This window comes from Sphaerodactylus townsendi, linkage group LG16 (assembly GCF_021028975.2).
Source record: "Sphaerodactylus townsendi isolate TG3544 linkage group LG16, MPM_Stown_v2.3, whole genome shotgun sequence".
In the NCBI taxonomy this organism is placed as follows: domain Eukaryota; kingdom Metazoa; phylum Chordata; class Lepidosauria; order Squamata; family Sphaerodactylidae; genus Sphaerodactylus; species Sphaerodactylus townsendi.
In genome coordinates this window covers 9,587,248-9,606,213 of record NC_059440.1, presented here as the reverse complement: position 1 = coordinate 9,606,213, position 18,966 = coordinate 9,587,248, and the positions used below count along the sequence as shown (strand labels likewise).

Here is an 18,966-nt window from a genome sequence, read left to right as displayed (position 1 = left end):
TTTTGTGTGGAACTTGCTATGCAAAGGTGTGGTTGAGTGCATTGTATTGTGGGTGGGGTTATCAGTCCATTTACATTTGTAGTCGCATTTGCATTCCCTGCAGCAGCAGTATTGGTGAATGCAAATCCTGTGTCGGGGTGGAGTCCATTGTCCATGAACTTAGCATGCCCTCAGCCTTTGTGTAACAGATTTCTCTCTGTGATACACCTCTGAAGATGCCAGCCACAGATGCAGGCGAAACGTTAGGAACAAGATCTACCAGACCACGGCCACACAGCCCGGAAAACCCACAACAACCAGTTGAATCCGGCCGTGAAAGCCTTCGGCAATACACTGTTTCTCTCCTTTCCAGGCCCTGATCACGCAAACCCTGAGCCAGGCCAACCCCACCGCCATCACGCCGGAGGAATACTTCAACCCCAGTTTTGAGCTGGGAAGCCGGGACATGGGGAGGCCGATAGAGCTGACCACCAAGACCCAGAAGTGAGACAGGGAGGGGAAGGGGCGGGGAGGCATCGCTGGGCCGGGGCCAGCGGCGCCGTCTCACCATCTCCTCGGCCCTCGGCCAGGTTCAAAGCCAAGCTGTGGTTGTGCGAAGACCACCCGCTGTCGTTGGCCGAGCAGGTCGCCCCCATTATCGACTTGATGGCCGTCAGCAACGCCCTCTTTGCCAAGCTCCGGGACTTCATCACACTACGGCTGCCCCCGGGCTTCCCCGTCAAGATTGGTGAGGAGTTTGGCGTTGGCCACCGACACAGCAAAGAGCCATATCTTCCCACACAGTCTTCTGTGCCCTTTCCTGCTACACGTTTAACTCCAACCGACTTCCCCTCTCGAAGGTTTATCAGCATTGTAGTTTCCTATAAGGACAGCTGTCATGTTTTTGTAACATATCCCAGGAAACCTGTGCTACAAACTAGTATACAGGTGTTGTTATTGAAGAATTCTAGCTGTTGCTATTTGGTGAGGATGCTGAGACTTTTCGATTAGGATCCCAGGCCTCCCAAAGCTACTGTTTGTGGGACTTCTAGGGGGAAAGGGAGTGACTGACAAACAGATAGTGAAATAGTTCCCACTCTTTGCCAGCGTGGTGTAGTGGTTAAGAGCGGTGGACTCTAATCTGGAGAACCGGGTTTGATTCCCTGCTCTGCCACTTGAGCTGTGGAGGCTTATCTGGTGAATCAGATTAGCCTGTGCACTCCAACACGGGCCAGCTGGGTGACCTTGAGCTAGTCACAGTTCTTTTGCCATCTTCCTTTGCACCACATATCTGGTGTAGTGGTTAAGAGCAGGTGCACTCTAATCTGGAGAATCAAGTTTGATTCCCTGCTCTGCCACTTGAGATGTGGAGGCTTATCTGGTGAACCAGATTAGCTTGTGCACTCCAACACATGCCAGCTGGGTGACCTTAGGTGAGTCACAGTTCTTTGGAGCTCTCTCTCAGCCCCACCTACCTCCCAGGGTGTTTGTTGTGAGGAGGGAAGGGAGTTTGTAAGCCCCTTTGAGAGAAAGGGGGGGTTATAAATCCAAACTCTTCTTCTTTGCCCTTGTACCTCTCTTTCTTTCTGCCTCCAGAAATCCCAATCTTCCACATCCTCAACGCTCGCATCACTTTTGGGAACCTCAATGGCTGTGATGAACCGGTGGTCTCCGTTCGTGGCACTGGCAGCCCTGGCAGCGATGCCCCCTCCCCGGGCAGTGACCGGTCCAGCATCAGCAGTTCTAGCTCCCTTGGTGAGAAGGAAACTAGGGTGGGAGTAGGGGGCAGAGAGTGGGGACATATCTAGGCCGCAGGAATTCGTTGTAAGGGATTGAGCATCTACAGGGGAAGGAAAGATCTGAGATTTTTTTATTCTTCATACATGGAAGCTAAAAGAAATGAATAATATACAACTTTTTTTGGTGTAGTGAGTATTAGATTATATGGAAGTCTGTTCAATGGGATTCAATTAAGGACAGATTAAAATGTCAAAACGTTCCTCACTATACTCTGTTTCACATAAAGTTGTTAGTAGATTGTATATTCCTCCGCCATAGACCAAAGCATGCCGGACCTTCTTTGTTATAGAATGCTCTGCCTGGGTTTTAGTGCCTACCTAGCTCTGCTGCCTCCATTTGAAAGTAAAAATACATTTTGGCGCAAATGCTCTTGTATCAAAGTACCATGTTCAGTAATGCACAAAATAATGGTTTTGACAAAGGCAGTGTGAAAAAAGGAATGCTAATTCTCGTATTCGTTTGGGACTATATTCTAATGCAGAAGCATACAATTTTCTTGACCAGTGCACTTCAACTGACCAAACTAACATCTTTATGTGAAACATAGTATAGCTCATACAGAGGAGCCATCAAACTGGTGTTCTGTTCCCAACAGTGGCCAGAAAAGCACCTGTGTTAGCTCACAGATCAGTGGAAAGAAGATGTCCTGCCCAATTATCTGTCCCCAAACCTTGTATTCAGAGGTAGACTGCAGTTCTTTGTGGAGGCTCCATTGAGTTGTGCTGAAGAGTCTGATGGCCCTATGCTTTTGTGAAGCTGCTGCGTCTAATGGCTATCACTGTCTCTAGGAGGTTATATGTTCAGTGTGAGGAGGAGGAGGAGGAGGAGGAGGGTGCGTGGAGAAAAAGACCAACAATAAGGGGGTCAAATGTCTGTTTCTATTTTAACTGCAACTGACAGGAACTCTGTTCTATCCAAAGAACTGCTTTAAATGCAAATAGTATCTGGAGTCCATTGATACGTGAAACTGTTTTCCTTTTGGGAAGATCTGGCATTAGGAAGAATTTGATAAATGTATGGGAGGTGGGTCAGGAGAGAGTGGTGTAACCTGTGTGGAGTGGGGATAAACAGGAGGGCTCTGGGAAGCAGCAGGGGGTGAGGCCCTGTGGTTTTCGGGGTCGGGGCCAGAATTTCCTTCCTCTTACTGCAAAAGACGTGTGTTGTGGTCCTCCCCTCCTCAGGCTCTTGCCGGTGCTTTGAAATGGACCCATCCTTGTTTGAGGCTCCACGGGGCTACAGTGTGGTCGGGAGCCACCCGGAGCCCCTGCGGGAGGACGAAGATGACCTGCTACAATTTGCCATCCAGCAGAGTCTGCTAGAAGCTGGGAGTGAATATGATCAGGTGGGTACAGATAGATTTCCCTTCCTCCTATTGGGGAGGAAGGGGCTGTGGATTTGCATGCAGATGGTCCTAGCTCCAATCATGGGCATCTTCAGTTAAAAGAACCAGGCTGTAGGTTATGGCCAGTTGGCTATTCTGGCAGGGGCTGATGGGAATTGTAGTCCACGAACATCTGGAGGGCCATAGTTGCCCACCCCTGCTGTAGGCAGGAGTGTACCGCCTAGGGGGACATATGGGGTCAAATGTCCCCGGGCTGTGGCCAGTCACGTGCGGGGGTTGGAAAATCGCTGCCCACACCCCTCTTCCTTCTCCCCTGCCCCCCGGGTCCATACACTGACTTCAAGACCTTGTGCTACAGTGGTAGAAGGACCAGCTAGATGCTCTGCATCACGCTGTGCAGTGCACACCCTCAGCTAAGAGGAGGCATGTCACTGGAGAAACAACTGGCAAGAGGAGCGCAGCCCTGGATGTGCTACTGCCACAGGGGTTGAGGCCTACTGCCTCGGTTGCTAGAGGTTAAATGCACTTGATTCTACCTTTCGTCTCTCTATGTTGCTGCAGGTTACCATTTGGGAAGCACTGACCAATAGCAAGCCCGGCACGCACCCTGCTTCCCAGGAGGGGAGTAAAGCAGATAGGTGAGTCCAAGGCAGCAGTTTTCTTGCTGAGAGGTAGGATCAGATGTTGAAAATAAAACCAATCTTAAGGGCTACCACTGACAGTGGCATGGGGGAAAATGGCGCCTGGGGCAAAATGGTACCCCCAGCAGGCCACCCCGCTCCCTTGCAGAGCCCCCCCCCACTTACTTAAGTTCAGCTGGCTGCAAAGAGCCACTGGCTGAAAAAACAGCCTACTCCGGGCTGTGGGGCCTGGCTGGTGGGGCGGGGCGAGAGTGGGAGGGGGTGATTTCCACCCCCCATATGACCCCAATAGTGTGTGCCTGAGGCAGGGCGCCCCCCCCATCTCATTATTGCTACGCCACTGGCCACTGACTTAAATGTTTTTGGATGTGTGAGGTTAATATTTGTGAGAGCTTTGCCTGTGAGATGAGACCCTTCAATCCAGGTTCATTTGAAAAAGTCCCCCTCCAGGGGAGGGCGGTTTATAATAATAATAATAATAATAACAATAACAATAATAATAATAATAATAATAATAGTAGTAGTAGTAGTAGTAGTAGTAGTAGTAGTAGTAGTAGTAGTAGTAATAATAATAATAATAATAATAATAATAATAATCTATCCTCCTTTGGGGCTTCTCCAATTATTTATCTCTCCAAAAATACCAGCATTTCTTGAGCTGTAATTGGGGACTGAACTGGAGTATTATCCACATCGGGAACGCCCCTGACCAAATGTACCTGCCTACCCAGCATTAAGGTATAAGGTCCGTCCCGCCACCTGAGGTCCTGTTGAGGAAACGCTTCTCCGGCCTGCCACTTGGCTTCCTGGATTTGCATTCCCCCTGTCCTGAAAAGCGCCTGGGGTCAGAGCTTGTCTTCTTCCTCTTGAGGGAGGTGCAATAACCAGGGTCCCTATGAGCTCTGTGCCTGGTTCCTGGCAAGAGACATTTATTAATAAGCGTTCCAGTGGAGCCTGCCACATCACTCTGACACCCAGGCTAATCCAGGGTTTTCTCTAATAGAGAGAAAGATCGAATCACTTGGCATACCTCTCGACTCTCTTTTCCTTTTATCCAGTTTAGAATCCTATAATTTACTAAGACAAGAATGTTTGGAAAGAGAATGGATCCATTTAACCAGGGCTTCTAGGGAAACTTGTTCGCCCCTACATCTCTCAATTCCTTTACATCAAAATAGGATGGCTCCCTACCTGTATGTTTTAACAAATCCTAATCGGAGAAGAGCCTTTACACTTGCTCACTTTAACGTCTTCCCCTCTGCTTTATTGCGTGGTAGAGTCAACAACTTGGAAATGAGTAAAAGGGTGTGCTCCTGTAAGGAACAACAAATTGAAACATTGATACATCAATTGTTCTGCTGCCCTAAGTCCGCAAATATTAGATTAAAAATATTCTAATATGCTTTCTCTGATACCTAAGGAAATGGATGCTTCATGTAGACTCCTTTTTTTACTGGACAATTCTGATCTCACAAATTGTGAAATGGTAGCAGATTTTTTATTGGAAGTGATGTATAACCAATAGCCTACATTTATGCCATATATTTTGTATTTGAATACTGCTTTTATTATAATTTCCTGTATTTTTGATATGATTGTATTCTATTTGTTTTATGCCAAATCAAGGCTAAAGAAAGAATAAGTGTTCCAGTGGAGCCTGCCATGTCACTCTGTTGAAGCAGAAACTTTTGAGCACTTCGGGGACTTTAAATGCCCTCTCTGTGCCTGCTGAGTAGAATCAAATATGCAAAATATGCAAAGTGATGTACTCTGCTTGCAAATATGCATTGACTTTTGGCCCCCTAAAGTCAACTGTGGTGTTACAGCCAAACAACAGGCAATGCTACCAAATGCCAGAGACTTCACACCTCTCCCCCCTGTCTCCTCAGGACACCCCAGCACACGCCACGCCGGAGGCCTGCCACTCCCCAGAAGCCGGTGCCCACCGGGGGCAAGGGACCTAGCCAAGCTGTGCCCCCCAGTTACGCCGAGCAGCTGCGCTTGGCCATGGAGCTGTCTGCAAAGGAGCAGGAAGAGGCAGAACGGCGCTCCCGCCAGGAAGAGGAGGACTTTGAACGGATTCTGCGCCTTTCGCTGGCTGAACAATAGCGTTGGCACATGGCAGGGGGGCACCCATGCCCAGTCTGCAAGGGGCGCCAAAGCTAACGGACTGGGCCTTCCTCTCCCCCCGCCCCGCAGCTACTCAAAGAGCTAATGCACAGAAGCTGGGGGGAGGGACTAGAGGGGGCCAGCAGCATCGCATCAGGTGAGGGTCTTTTCCAGACCACTGTTGGAAAAGACCGCTTGGGATCTGAACCGTCTACCAGCCCATTGCACAGAGCGGGGGCTCAACAGGGAATCGGGGGGGGGGAGGGGAGAGTGGGGGACACACCAAATGCATTCCACCCTCCCCCAAAGAAACACTGAGCCATTTAATACTGCCTCCCTTCTCGCTCCCTTCGGTAAGGAGAGGCAGGTAAGTCTTAATTAACCTGAGTCGTGCAGTTAGACTAGCTTCCCACCCCACCACTTGTGTGTGGGGGGGTCACTTATAGTATCCAGGAGGTAAAAGCTTAATCCCCCCCCTGCCCCTCCCTCTGCGGTCTCTGAGCTTAGAGCAATGTGACAGCTTCGTTCTTCGCCCAGAGGAAGCAGCCGCCCATCTCTATGATCAAGAGTTCTGAGACAGGTTGTATTTCCGCTGTTCTTTTTGTCTGCAGGTAAAAGCATGGAATGTAGTGTGATGGGGAAAATTCGAGCCTTCATTTTAAAAAAAGGACCAAGAGAGCCAGCGTGGTGTAGTGGTTAAGAGCAGGTGCACTCTAATCCAGAGAACTGGGTTTGATTCCCCGCTCTGCCGCTTGAGCTGTGGAGGCTTATCTGGGGAACCAGATTAGCTTGTGCAACACATGCCAGCTGGGTGACCTTGGGCTACTCACAGTTCTTCGGAGCTCTCTCAGCCCCATCTACCTCACAGGGAGTTTGTTGTGAGGGGGGAAGGAAAAGAAGTTTGTAAGCCCCTTTGAGTCTCCTTCAGGTGAGAAAAGGGGGAAATAAATCCGACTCTTCTTCTTCTAGCCCATATAATCGGAAAGATAGGTTTGAACGCACATGGGCAGGTGAAGACGCTACAGACATCAGCAGCTGGAGTTGTTGCTAAAAGAGGATGTGTTAGATGTGTGCTAAGGCCTTCTAAAAGTGCAAATAGCCAGGGCTAGGGGATTCGATGTGGACCAGGCTGTGGTGTGAAAGAGGGCAGGGCGTTTAAGCCAGTTTTCTGACCTCATTGATCACACCCCCCATTGGGCACTTTGAGCGCCATAACAGGAAACTTGGGAGCACTCAAATGGTCCGGGTTATGTTCTGCTTGCTTAGCTGTCCTGGAGGGTTCAGGCGTGGCAAATGTGTATCAGGAGAAGAGCTATTCTCTGTTCTTGACACAGCCCCAAATAGGGTTGCCAGTCTCCAGGGGGTGGCTGGAGATCTCCAGGATTTATAGCTGGTCTCCTGGTGACAGAGATGAGTTACCCTGCAGGAAATGGCTGCCTGGGACGTTGGCCTCTATGACAGTGATGGCGAACCTTTTTGAAACCGAATGCACAAATTGCAACCCAAAAGCCACTTATTTATCGCAAAGTGCCAACACGGCATTTTAGCCCGAATACTGAGGTTTTAGTTTAGAAAAAACGGTTGGCGCTGAGGCGTGTGTTACTCGGGAGTAAGCTTGGTGGCTTTGCTTTGAAGCAACCGTGCAACTCTTCCAACGGGTAAATCACGACCCTAGGAGAGTTTACTCAGAAGCCAGCCCCATTGCCAGCAACCGAGCTTACTCCCAGGTAAAGGATCACGCTTTAGTTCTTCGCATGAAAATCAGTGGGTTTTAACAGCGCTTAACAGGGTTACCTACACTGCTTCCCCAAAACTAGGCCTTAGGTTTAATGCTAATAATCGAGCCCAGTGGCCCAGGCCAGCCTAGATGTGTGTGTGTGTGGGGGGGACTCTATTTGAGTGTGCCCACAGAGAGGGCTCTGAGTGCCACCTCTGGCACCCATGCCATAGTTTCGCCATCACTGCTCTATGACATTGTACCCTGCTGGAGTCCCTCCCCGCCCCCAACCCAACCCTCCTCTCCCCAGCTTCACCCCAAAAATCCCCAAGATTTTCACAACCCTAGCCCTAAGTCCAATGCCATACCAGGGTTAATCTGTGCCCGGGGGCATGACCACCTCCCCATGCCCCTCCAGCTCCCTACGCCCCCCCAACTTACAGGAGCCAGGGAGCCAGCGGGGAGGGGGGGCTTGGGGGTTGGCTCCTGGGCCACACACTGCCCTCCCCAACAGCCTCCCTGCAGGCCAGCTCCTGCCGGCCCCAGGCCCTGGGGACAGAGGAGCCGGCCTGCAGGGAAGCCGGGGGAGGCGCGGTGCGGCGGCGTGGGGCTCGGGCACGCCTCCACGTGATGAAAACGGCATGCGCTTGGGGACATGGGATACCCAATTAGTGGTACGCCACTGCCTAAGTCAAATTGAGCTTCCTGGATAGAGCGCGTATACATTTGCAGATCACTGACATCAAGTCCATTGGGGCAAGACTTTGTGGTGCTGTACATGATTGTCTTTCTCCTTCCCGACTAGAAGCAGGACAAATTGTGTAGGAGAGGCAACATACTTGCATAGCGTATCCAGGGGGGCGAATCCGGGTGGTTTGTCTTACAAGGTTGTGGGCCTCCTCTAAAGAATTCAGTCCTGGTGACCCTTGAATTGGCTTTGCCGTCCGTCTCTGGCAAAAACCTTCCAGCGAGCTCTTGAGCCCAAACGAAACCTGGCTAACTAGTCTGCATTTGTTGTCCTGAATAGGAACCCAGGAGGCAGACGCTATTCTGGATCGGCTGCCACAGAGCACGAGGCGCAGTCTTGTGTCCTGGCGGCGAGCTACTTTGTGACACTCCTCGTTCTGAAAGTACCAAGTGCACTTACCCCTCCCTTCCGACAACAGCTGCCTGCCGGCTCCTGTCCTTGCTGGGATCCGTTTCGCTGCATCCGGGTTTCCAACAGCGCTGCCTGCGTACCAGTCTAAAGCGGCTCAGTGGATCTCCCAGCATGGGGCGGGTGGATAAGCACAGGGTACCTTAACTGGGTCGCTCAGGGCCAGAACTGTTTCCTACAGCCATGCTGAGCACCGGAGGGGGTGGGCAGCAGGTGAGGTTACCCTCTTAAACACACATCCTCCCAGATTCAACTTTCTCCACTACTTTGGAAGCACAAACCCTCAGCTGCACTGGCTTCAGTGGGGAGTGGGCAGTGGGGTTAGGAGCTGAATGCGACCCAGCCTGGCCCCACTCCTGCCCCACCCCCTCTGGTCACAGCCCCACTTTCGATGCCCTCTTCCTGCACACACTGAGGTCATTGGTCAATGGTGCTAACCTCTAACTGCCCCTCCTCAAAATTGTGCCCCAAAGCCAGGCAGTACGGGGGAGACTGGTGGGGGGGGGGGGCAGAGCTTTCCTTTTGCCCCGAGCTCCGATGCCTGTCGGCCCACAAACACACACAGAATCTCTTGCACAGCTTGTGTGACCTGGAAACGAAGCAGAGAATATGGAAGGAGGGGGAGGAACGGCATGGGAAGTGGGCTTTTTTTTTGGGGGGGGGGAGTATGAAATGCACCTGCGTCATGGGGAAAGGGTGGGGGAGGGGTACAACCTGTTCAGGTGTGTGACTGCACAGAGCCACCAATAAAAACCTCGTGAAACTTTGCAAGTCAGACCTCATTCAGGGCTCTCTCTTTCTGCGTGTGCGTGCGTGTGTGTTTTCCCCTTTTATTCAACTGCAGGTCCAGACCTCTGCTAGTGATGGCAGGTCAAGGGCAGCTGCTTCCCCCTCCCCACTGGGTGGAGATGGGGTGCCAACTGATCGGTGATGGGAGCCCCCTTTCAGGATGTTTTAGCACTTTGGCAAGAGGCAGTGGCAGTGTTTCCCCTGACAGGCCTGCTTCACACATGTCTGGTGGCAACAAAAATTTGCATCAAAGAGCAACAGCAAAGGTCTGTCTTTGAAATACCAAAGGAGTGCAGGCTCATCAGCCCACCTGCCTGCCACCCAGCGGTGGGATTCAGCCAGTTCGCACCAGTTCGGCAGAACCGGTACTTAATTTTTTGTTGAGTTCGGAGAACCGGTTGCCAGGCACCTTTCTGCCTGGCTGCTCTGAGGCGCTAAAAGCTCCAGAGCACCCTCTCCCTGTGCAGCGAGAGACTTTCAGAGCAGTGGCGGCAAGGCCCTGTTGCTCCCCCCTCCACCCCCACAAGAAGTTCCTCTGCAGCAGGTAAGTGGGCAGCGGGGAGTGGGGGGAGAACCGGTTGTTGAATTATTAGAATCCCACCACTGCTGCCACCCCCTTGTCTGGGTGAACTGATCTGCCCCGAGTATGTTTCTGGATCATTGCCAAGGCTCTAATCCACAGGTGTCCAACTCGCGGCCCTCCAGATGTTATGGACTATAGTTCCCATCATCCCCTGCCAGCATGATGCTGGCAGGGGATGATGGGAACTGTAGTCCGTCTGGAGGGCCGCGAGTTATTACTATTGAGGCCAGATGTTTTGTTTGCTGTTAGATGGTGTGTCAACTCTGCACTAAAGGGTACTCTTGGTTCAGAGCATCGGAAAACTGACATTGACCCAGAAGCTGCAGCAAAGTGTGCTATGTATGGGGGTTATGCCCAGGTCGCGCCATCAGGAACGGTCCTTTCCTAAAGTAGCTGTAGAAATAGTGGACGATGAACACCCAGCGTGGTGTAGTGGTTCAGGACAGGCGGGCTCTAATCCGGAGAACCAGATTTGATTCCCCACTCCTCCACACCAGAGGCCGATTCTTATCTGGGGAACGGGGTTTGTTTCTCCACTTCTCTGCATGAAGCCTGCTGGGTGACCTTGGGCTAGTCCCTCTGAATCCTCTCATCCCTACCTACCTCACAAGGTGTCTGTTGTGGGGAGAGGAAGGGAAAGGAGTTTGTAAGCTGCTTTGAGACACCTTCCAGCTGAGAAAAGCGGGGCATAAATCCAAACTCCTCTTCTATGATGGACACCGGCGGAACAGCTAGTGAGCAACCCCTGGTTGAAGAAAGCAGGCAGATCACAGAGTTGGACGGGCCAGGTTTTTCTTTTAAATGCATGTATATTTAATCAGCAAATGCAAATGAGTCGTCTTCCCCAACACCAGAAAGGTGGCAACCTGGCAATGCGAACGTTGGAGGGGGCATCTTTGGCCCAACATCGCAAGCACTGGGTTTTATTCTATGCGCGCACTTCTGTGGCCATGATGAGGGAGGGAACGTCTAGCCCAGTGATGGCGAACCTTTTCAAGACCGAGTGCCCAAACTGCAACCCAAAACCCACTTATTTATCGCAAAGTGCCAACACGGCAATTTAACCCGAACGCTGAGGTTTTAGTTTAGAAAAAAACAGTTGGCTCCGAGGCGCGTGTTACTCGGGAGTAACCTTGGTGGTAGTCGGTGCATCTCTTCCAACGGGTGAATCACAATCCTAGGAGGGTTTACTCAGAAGCAAGCCTCATTGCCAGCAACCGAGCTTACTCCCAGGTAAAGGATCGCACTTTTGTTCTTTGCATGAAAATCAGTGGGGTTTAACAGTGCTTAACAGGGTTGCCTACACTGCTTCCCCAAAACTTGGTCTTAGGTTAGTGCTAATAATTGAGCCCAGTGGCCCAGGCCAGCCTAGATGTTGGGGGCGGGGGGCACTGTTTGCGCATGCCCACAGAGAGGGCTTTTAGTGCCACCTCTGGCACCCGTGCCATAGGTTCGCCACCACTGGTCTAGCCCCCTTCACCACAGACAACATCCGATCCCTTGCGCATATGGGGAGCAAGGAAGACAGGCACTCTTGTGGATACTCTACTACTCAACATGACATCTGGGATCCAGCAAACGTTTCTGTGCCAACCCGTAACACCCTTACACCCAGCTGGATCACACCTGTCACCCCCTGCCTGCAGGGCCCGGATCCTGTCACCTTCTCCTTTTTGCCCCCTGCTTTCAAACAATTCAACTCAAATACAAACGCCATAGACTCTACAGCTTCGACTGTCCCCTTTCACTGCACCTCAAAACTCACACAAACGCATGGCATGACCCCCCACCCCACCCCCAACCTATTTCCGGTGCGGGAAAGAGAGAGAATGGGTTGGAGAGGGCTAGCAGGCCAAGCTGCCCCCTATCCATGGGGACTGGGCCCCCGGTGGGCCTCTTTGAGGGGTTGGAGCAGGCCTCCCCCGACCCCAAAGAGCAGGTGTCCTGAATATGGCCTGCTCCCTCTCTCCACCCAGACCTAGCTTGTGTGCAGAACCCGAGGACGGTTCCGATCCAAAAGAAGACAATTGCAAGCCATGGAAGGGTGGGGGGAATCTGGGCAGAGAGAAAAATACCCCCTCCAGGCCCGCAAGGGCTATTCCCAGCAGAGGTCCCTAGAAGTGTCCTCAGTGCTGTGGATAAAGGAAGCTGCTGAAACACCTGGAGAAAGAGGCGGGGGGGGGAGAATCCAGGTCTCCAGAGGGGGGGCGTGCCATGCGCCACTGCTGGGATTTAGTCCGTTCCGTTTGTGAACTGGCACAGTTTGTTTTCCAGGTCGGAGATTCGCTTCTCGTGCATCTGGACCGTTTGTCGCAAGGTTCGGATTTCCTCCAGCAGCTCCTCCAGGGCAGAACGCTATAGGGACCAAGAGAGGCAGACGGCTGATTGGCAGGTTGGATCCTTATCCTCCCCCCACCCCCACGACAGATGTCAAGACAGTGGAAATCAAACTGGGGGCGGGGTTCTGAATCAATTCTCCTAAAGCAATTTGCATCTTCTAAACACTCTTCCCAACAGCCCCTTCTAATGATAGGATCTTGTGTACTCTGGTACATCTGCATGGGCTTTCCTGTTCTCCATCCGGAGATGAAAGCTACCCTTTTCACAGGTAGGTGTGATTGTGATACAGTAACAGAACCACCTCCATCACGCTCTCCTTTTAGAAATTACAAAGCACACGCTGATTCTGGCAAATTGTTCCTGTGTCGTGAAGACAACTTCATGAAATATTTGTATAATTCAAAAGTGGAATGTGACATTTTTTTGATGCCACGATGAGCCGGAAAATGGCAAAATCCTAACCCGGTCCAAATCGGAGCCATTTCATTCCAGGTTTGCTTTTAAACAGGGCCTGCCGGCAATTTGCTCTCTGAGTGGAAGGGAGCTCAGAAATGTTGAGATTACCCCTACTCCCTTGTTAGAAAACCATGACAGTTTTATGGGCAAGTCCACTGATTCACCCTTTTAACCATCAAGCAATTTTAGTGTTAATTGAGTAGTAACAGTATGCCTGGAAGGTCACGTCGCAGTTAGTGCTCCCAGTTGGTAATATAGCCTAGCTTAGGGGTGGCCAAGGAGCCGCGTGGCGCAGTGGTTAAGTGCTTGCACTGCCACTCACACAGTCAGGAGTTCAAGCCCCCTGTGGGTCAGATATCCTGGCAGCAGGCTCATGGTCAACTCAGCCATCCATCCATTCCTTGGTCAATAAATGAGTACCTAGCTCATAGCTAGGGGGTAAAGAATAGCCGGGGAAAGCAATGGCAACCTACCCCACAAAAGAGGCTTGCCTATGAAATCATTGCTCGCAGTGGTACCCCAGGGTCAAACACGACTGAAAGGGAGACTTTACCATTTTTTTAGGGGTGGCCAACCTATGGTGCTCCAGATGTTCATGGACTACAATTCCCATGAGCATGGCCAATTGGGAATGGATGGGAATTGTAGTCCATGAACATCTGGAGCACCATAGGTTGGCCACCCCTGGGCCCTAGCTTAATGCTGTTGTAGGGAGGACGCAAGGCAATTGAGCCTTCGCTGCCGCCAAATTCATCTCCTCCGCCATCAATTCTGCATGCCCCTGAATTAAGCAAGTGGATAAACTCACAGAAAAATTGGAGTCGCACGTAGACTGGCTCCGGCGTGGCCCTGTGGGGGGTCTGCTATCTAGGATATTCTTTTTGGTGACTTTGAGCTCCCGGTTTTTGACAGGGACGTAGCCGTCTCGCAGGGAAATCAGGATGGGCTCCGCGTCCTTGCCTGACAGCCATTCGTCTGCTTCTAGTGCTGGCTCGGGACCCGGTGTGTCAGGGTACAGGTCATCTTGGAAGAGGTCGGACTAAGGAAGAGATACGGAAAGAGGAACACGAGAGTCAGGAGCCGCTCTTGAATTGCACCCCCACCCCCTGTGCTTCTGACTCTGGACCAAACTTCAAGATGTCTAGAGAGTGAGTTTGTCCCCATAGAAAACCAGGCTTTCTGCCCCCTCCCTATTCCCTAGGCCAGTGGTTCTCAACCTTCCTAATGCCGCGACCCTTTAATACAGTTCCTCATGTTGTGGTGACCCCCAACCCTAACATTTATCCATTTTACAGATGGAGAACCCTGATGCAGAGAGTCTTAGGCAACCCCTGTGAAAGGGTCGTTTGACCTCCAAAGGGGTCCTGACCCCCAGGTTGAGAACCACTGCCCTAGGCTGACATTCATCCTATGTTGAGTGGAGGTGATGGGGAACATTCAAAATAAGATAAACAAATCCCAAATAGTGTTACTTCTGAGAGCCAACAGTGGGCCGATGACAACAGAAGAGGGTGGAAGAAGAAGAGTTTGGATTTATATCCTACCTTTCTCTCCTGTAAGGAGACTCAAGGTAGCTTACAAACTCCTTTCCCTTCCTCTCCCCTTGTAAGTGGGGCTGAGAGAGTTTGGAGAGAACTGTGACCAGCCCGAGGTCACCCGGCAGGAATGTAGGTGTGTGGAAACACATCTGGTTCACCCGATAAGCCTCTGCCACTCAGGTGGAGGAGTGAGGAATCCAACCCAGTTCTCCAGATTAGAATCCATTTGCTCTTAACCACTACACAACACTGGGGAATTGGGGGTGGGTGGGTTCTGGGTCATCATCACTGGCCGCTGCATAGCGGATCTACTCAGTGCTAAAAGTCCTGTGAAGAATGCTGGAAAGAGATGTGGAGTCACAGAAAAAGGGGCAAAAATCTCCTCCACTCTATTTCTGCTGGCAAAACTGGGTTAGGAGGGAAACCAGATGTCCCTTCCTCCCTCTCAGCAGCCCTCCCTCACCACTCTGGGCACTCTTTAAGGTGAGTCTCCTTGCTGTCGGTCTGTGTGTTTGGTTGGGCTCTAGTAACCCAGCACATCTTGGGCACAGCACGTCGGCCCCTTCCGCACACGCAGAATAATGCACTTTCAACCCACTTCCAATGCACTTTGCGGCTGGATGAAAGTGGACTGAAAGTGCATTATTCTGCATGTGTGGAAGTGGGCAGTTATGCCCTTACTTCATATGTATTTGTGTGCCATGGAGGTTCTAGCAAGGGGACCGGGAGTGGACCATGTACAATAGAAATTAATCTTCTGCCCTGCTGGTCCTTGAAGAGTAATAAAAGAATGACAGCTCTGTACAAATGCCCACAACTTCACAAAGGGGCAACACAATCACATTAAGGGACAACACAAAGCAACATTGAAAAGGTTTCCCCTGACAATCCCTCTAGATACCAGCAGGTGGTGATCTTGTAACGCCTTTGAACAAAAACTACACAACAGCATTACTTGGGGGGGGGGGGGGGGATTTCTGTTTCCAAAACTCACTTCTGTATAGCAACTGGTTCCTCTAATTTGCTTTTCAAACGGGTTTCTTTTTGTAGATAAATCAGTGCACCCTTTTATTAACTGGCACTTGTAGATATATCAGTGCACCCTTTTATTAATTGGCACCACACAGACCAGGTGCTCGGGAGCAACAGCCGCAGAAGGCCATTGCTTTCACATCCTGCATGTGAGCTCCCAAAGGCAGCTGGTGGGCCACTGCGAGTAGCAGAGAGCTGGACTAGATGGACTCTGGTCTGATCCAGCTGGCTTGTTCTTATGTTCTTATGTTTTATGCTACAGACCACAGGGCGGGGATCTAGGAGGAAGAAGGGACGCTTTAGAAAGATGTCGCCTGCCTTTGAGCTGAGAGAAATTCTAAAAATGTGCCAAACTTCCTGCCTTCCTGTCTACGAATTCCTCTTTGATCAAATAAACTTTGATCAAATAGAATGTGTTAGAAACGGATTCCAAATTTGTAAAACGAGAGAAACCAACAGACTGTTGGATTTCAAGGAGAAACCGGGTAAAGAGGAATTAAGAGCATTTCTCTTAACAGCACTACAATGTCGTCGGGCCTGTCAATGCACCCACAGAGCCATAGTGAAGCAACCCAAGCATGCATGCAGCACATTATGCCCCACTCAGTGTATGTGGGCGGCACCAGACTTTTCATGGCCACACCCAACAGGCATGCACAACCACATTCCCCAAAGGACTCACTTTTCGCGGCACAGTCATAACGATGGGCTCACATTTACGTTCGTGCAGCTTGTAAAACCTGGTTTGTGGGGAAAAGGAAGAGGCACACAGCATGAGGTTATGAGGTGGGCATGATCTCTAAGGGGCTTCCCCTGGAAGGTACATCTTGCCCCAATCCCTCCCAGAGGTGTGGTCCCTCCGGGTTTTAAACTGGCAGTCAGATTTCAGCATCTTATTGTTGCTGCCAAAAAAGGCAATCAAACTTTTGGTAACCTAACTTCACTCCAGCTTTGAAAGTGAGAATTACCCACATTCTGAGGCACAAATTCACTGAAATCCCAAGCATGCTCTGGGCATTTGTCCTGATTGGAGGTAAAAGATCCCATCAGATCTGACACAGAAAAGGCGGGAGAATTTGCCCCAGAGTCAGCTCCACTGGAAGAAGGCAAAGCCAGAGAAGCAAATCATGCAGAGATGCAGCGGGCATCATCTTTGTGGTGCCGTGATATCCTAGAATATATCATTTAATTTAATTTCGAGATCATTTAATTCACTAGTTTATTTTTTGTTTATTTATTTTTATATTTATATATTGCCCTACCCTCAAAGGGCTGAGGGTGTCTTACAATGGCATAAAGCCTAAAATCATACATAAAAAGGTTGCCACACAAAAGGTTGCCACACAGAATAGGAATCATTAGCTTGCCCAATGCTGGAGCTTGAGGCGGGCCTTGTCAGTCTTTGAACTGCTTGGTCACTGCCAGATCAACGAACCAATCAGACTGAGGAGCCAGGCCAGCATCAAGAGGTTTATCAGGCCAGAAAAAGCCCTATTGGCTACTCATGTCACCTGACCTCATCTGGACTGGGCTGCTATACCATCACCTGGCCACTAGTGGTGCTGCAACTGAGAAAATAACTGATTTATTTGGTTATTTATTACATTTTTATCTCGCCAGTCTCCCAAAAGACTCAGTGTGGCTTACAATAAAAACATATAAAAACAATACAATACACTATAAAAACAATTATAAAGAAGCTATAATTGTGTGCATGTCTAAAAAGGGGGGAGAGACAGCCATAGGAGTCTGTTTGCTATGCCGTTGTTATTTGGCTACCCATCTTGATCATCCTTGATCTCAGATTGCAAATGCCTTAGCAGACCAGGTGCTCAGAAGCAGCAGCAGCAGAAGGCCATTGCTTTCATATCCTGCACGTGAGCTCCCAAAGGCACCTGGTGGGCCACTGCAAGTAGCAGAGTGCTGGACTAGATGGACTCTGGTCTGATCCAGCAGGCTAGTTCTTATGTTCTTATGTTCTTTTTACTTATTTATGTTCTATTTATGTTCTATTTACTTATTTAATTCATTTGTACCCCCACCCTTCCCACCAATGGGTACCCAAGGTGGCTTACACCATTCTCCAGTCCTCCATTTTATTTTCACGACAACCCTGTAAGGAAGGTTAGACTGAGAGAGCGTGGCCGACCCAAGATCGTCCAGCGGGCTTCTACATCATGAGTTGGGATTCAAACGTGGGTCTCAGACACAGACTAGTCTGACCCCTTTAACTACACCACGCTGGCCACGCCCTCCTCACGGCTCCACCACTGTCTTCTGGCTGCTGTGAAATCCTTTGTAACACCTTTGAACACCTACCTTGCAATTTCACACTTGCTGACATCCAGTCCCCTCTTGGGCATAAAACCCATGCCTCTCTGGGGTTCTTTGCTGCTGTAGGTGCTCAAGTAATGGACGTACGGGGCTTCGTCTGTGATCTCAAAATACCGAATGCTGCTGTCCCCCTGCAAAGAAACCCAAGGAGGAGATGGGTCACAGCAGCCAACCCAAAGAACAGGCAAGTATCTCCCACCCTTTAACTCAAGTCCACCTGCTGCTAGGCACAATTCAAAGCGCCAGTTCTTACCTTTAAGATCCCAAATGGTTTGTGGTCAGGCTACCCAAAAGACTATCTTCTCCCATACTACCCAGCCTGTCAGATAAAGCCCTGCTCTCTGCACCACTGCCTTCAGAAGTGAGACAAGAGGGAACCAGAGACAGGGTCACTCTATGGAATGCCTTTCCCTTTAAGGTTCGCCTGACATCCGCATTACTTTCTTTTCCACGCTAGGCCAAAACTTCCCAAAGCTTTCTGTTTCCTCAGGCTTTTAATTCAGAAAGTTATGTGTTTATTGTAAAACGTCTTTATAGTCTGGTTTTCAGCATGAGAAATATTTAAGGCCCTTTATAATCTCCTCCGGGTTTTCTACTGTTTTATGCTCTGGTTAAGTTTTCAAATAGTGAGTTTTGGTAACATTTTATGATGTTTTTATGTTTTGTATGATCAGCTGCCTCGAGCAGGTTGCCTAGAGGGATTGTTTTATTTTCCTATCAATACTCTAGAGGAGACCCCATGCTGACATACATACCCCTTTCTCCTGAGCAGGCTCCGGTGAAAAGATAGTCCTCCCAGCAATGCAATCTATGTTTGCAGTGCTCATTAGTCACCACTGCCCTTGTTTTCAACATATCATAGTGGACTCCCAAATTGCGTGCCCTATGCAGCCCTTTGTCTGGAGTTAGGTCAAAACTCCTTGGAATCAGCCCTTGGCTGAGGACCTTTAGATTCTGGCTGCGAATTCATTTTCTCTCGGACTGTAATTCCCTGGTCCACCGTCTGCTCTCTGACATCCATTCCAACCCCTGGTTTTCCATAATTGAAGAAAAAATTGCCTCTATTGGACTGTCAGTGGATTCACTTTGCCTCTTGTCCTATTCAGAAGCTTATAGGAAATTAAAAAGTCAACTATTGGATAGAGAGTTC

The 18,966-nt window shown here is 50.1% G+C and overlaps 2 protein-coding genes across 3 annotated transcripts in view; one reads left to right on the top strand and one right to left on the bottom strand.

The window, feature by feature from the left end:
- The window catches only part of ANKRD13B (ankyrin repeat domain 13B), a 34,158-nt gene extending 27,512 nt beyond the window's left edge, over window positions 1–6,646 (top strand). The window contains exons 10-15 of the mRNA XM_048519274.1: window positions 353–483; window positions 570–727; window positions 1,576–1,734; window positions 2,961–3,121; window positions 3,683–3,759; window positions 5,652–6,646. Coding sequence (XP_048375231.1) covers window positions 353–483; window positions 570–727; window positions 1,576–1,734; window positions 2,961–3,121; window positions 3,683–3,759; window positions 5,652–5,871 — 906 coding nt within the window. The 3' untranslated portion in view covers window positions 5,872–6,646. The remainder of the gene's footprint in view (window positions 1–352; window positions 484–569; window positions 728–1,575; window positions 1,735–2,960; window positions 3,122–3,682; window positions 3,760–5,651) is intronic.
- Window positions 6,647–11,462: 4,816 nt separating this feature from the next.
- The window catches only part of CORO6 (coronin 6), a 34,445-nt gene continuing 26,941 nt past the window's right edge, over window positions 11,463–18,966 (bottom strand). For both annotated transcript variants that reach the window (XM_048519296.1, XM_048519297.1), the window contains exons 8-11: window positions 17,802–17,947; window positions 16,165–16,222; window positions 13,721–13,951; window positions 11,463–12,471 (exon numbers count right to left, since the gene is read on the bottom strand). In XM_048519296.1, coding sequence (XP_048375253.1) covers window positions 12,349–12,471; window positions 13,721–13,951; window positions 16,165–16,222; window positions 17,802–17,947 — 558 coding nt within the window. In that variant the 3' untranslated portion in view covers window positions 11,463–12,348. The remainder of the gene's footprint in view (window positions 12,472–13,720; window positions 13,952–16,164; window positions 16,223–17,801; window positions 17,948–18,966) is intronic.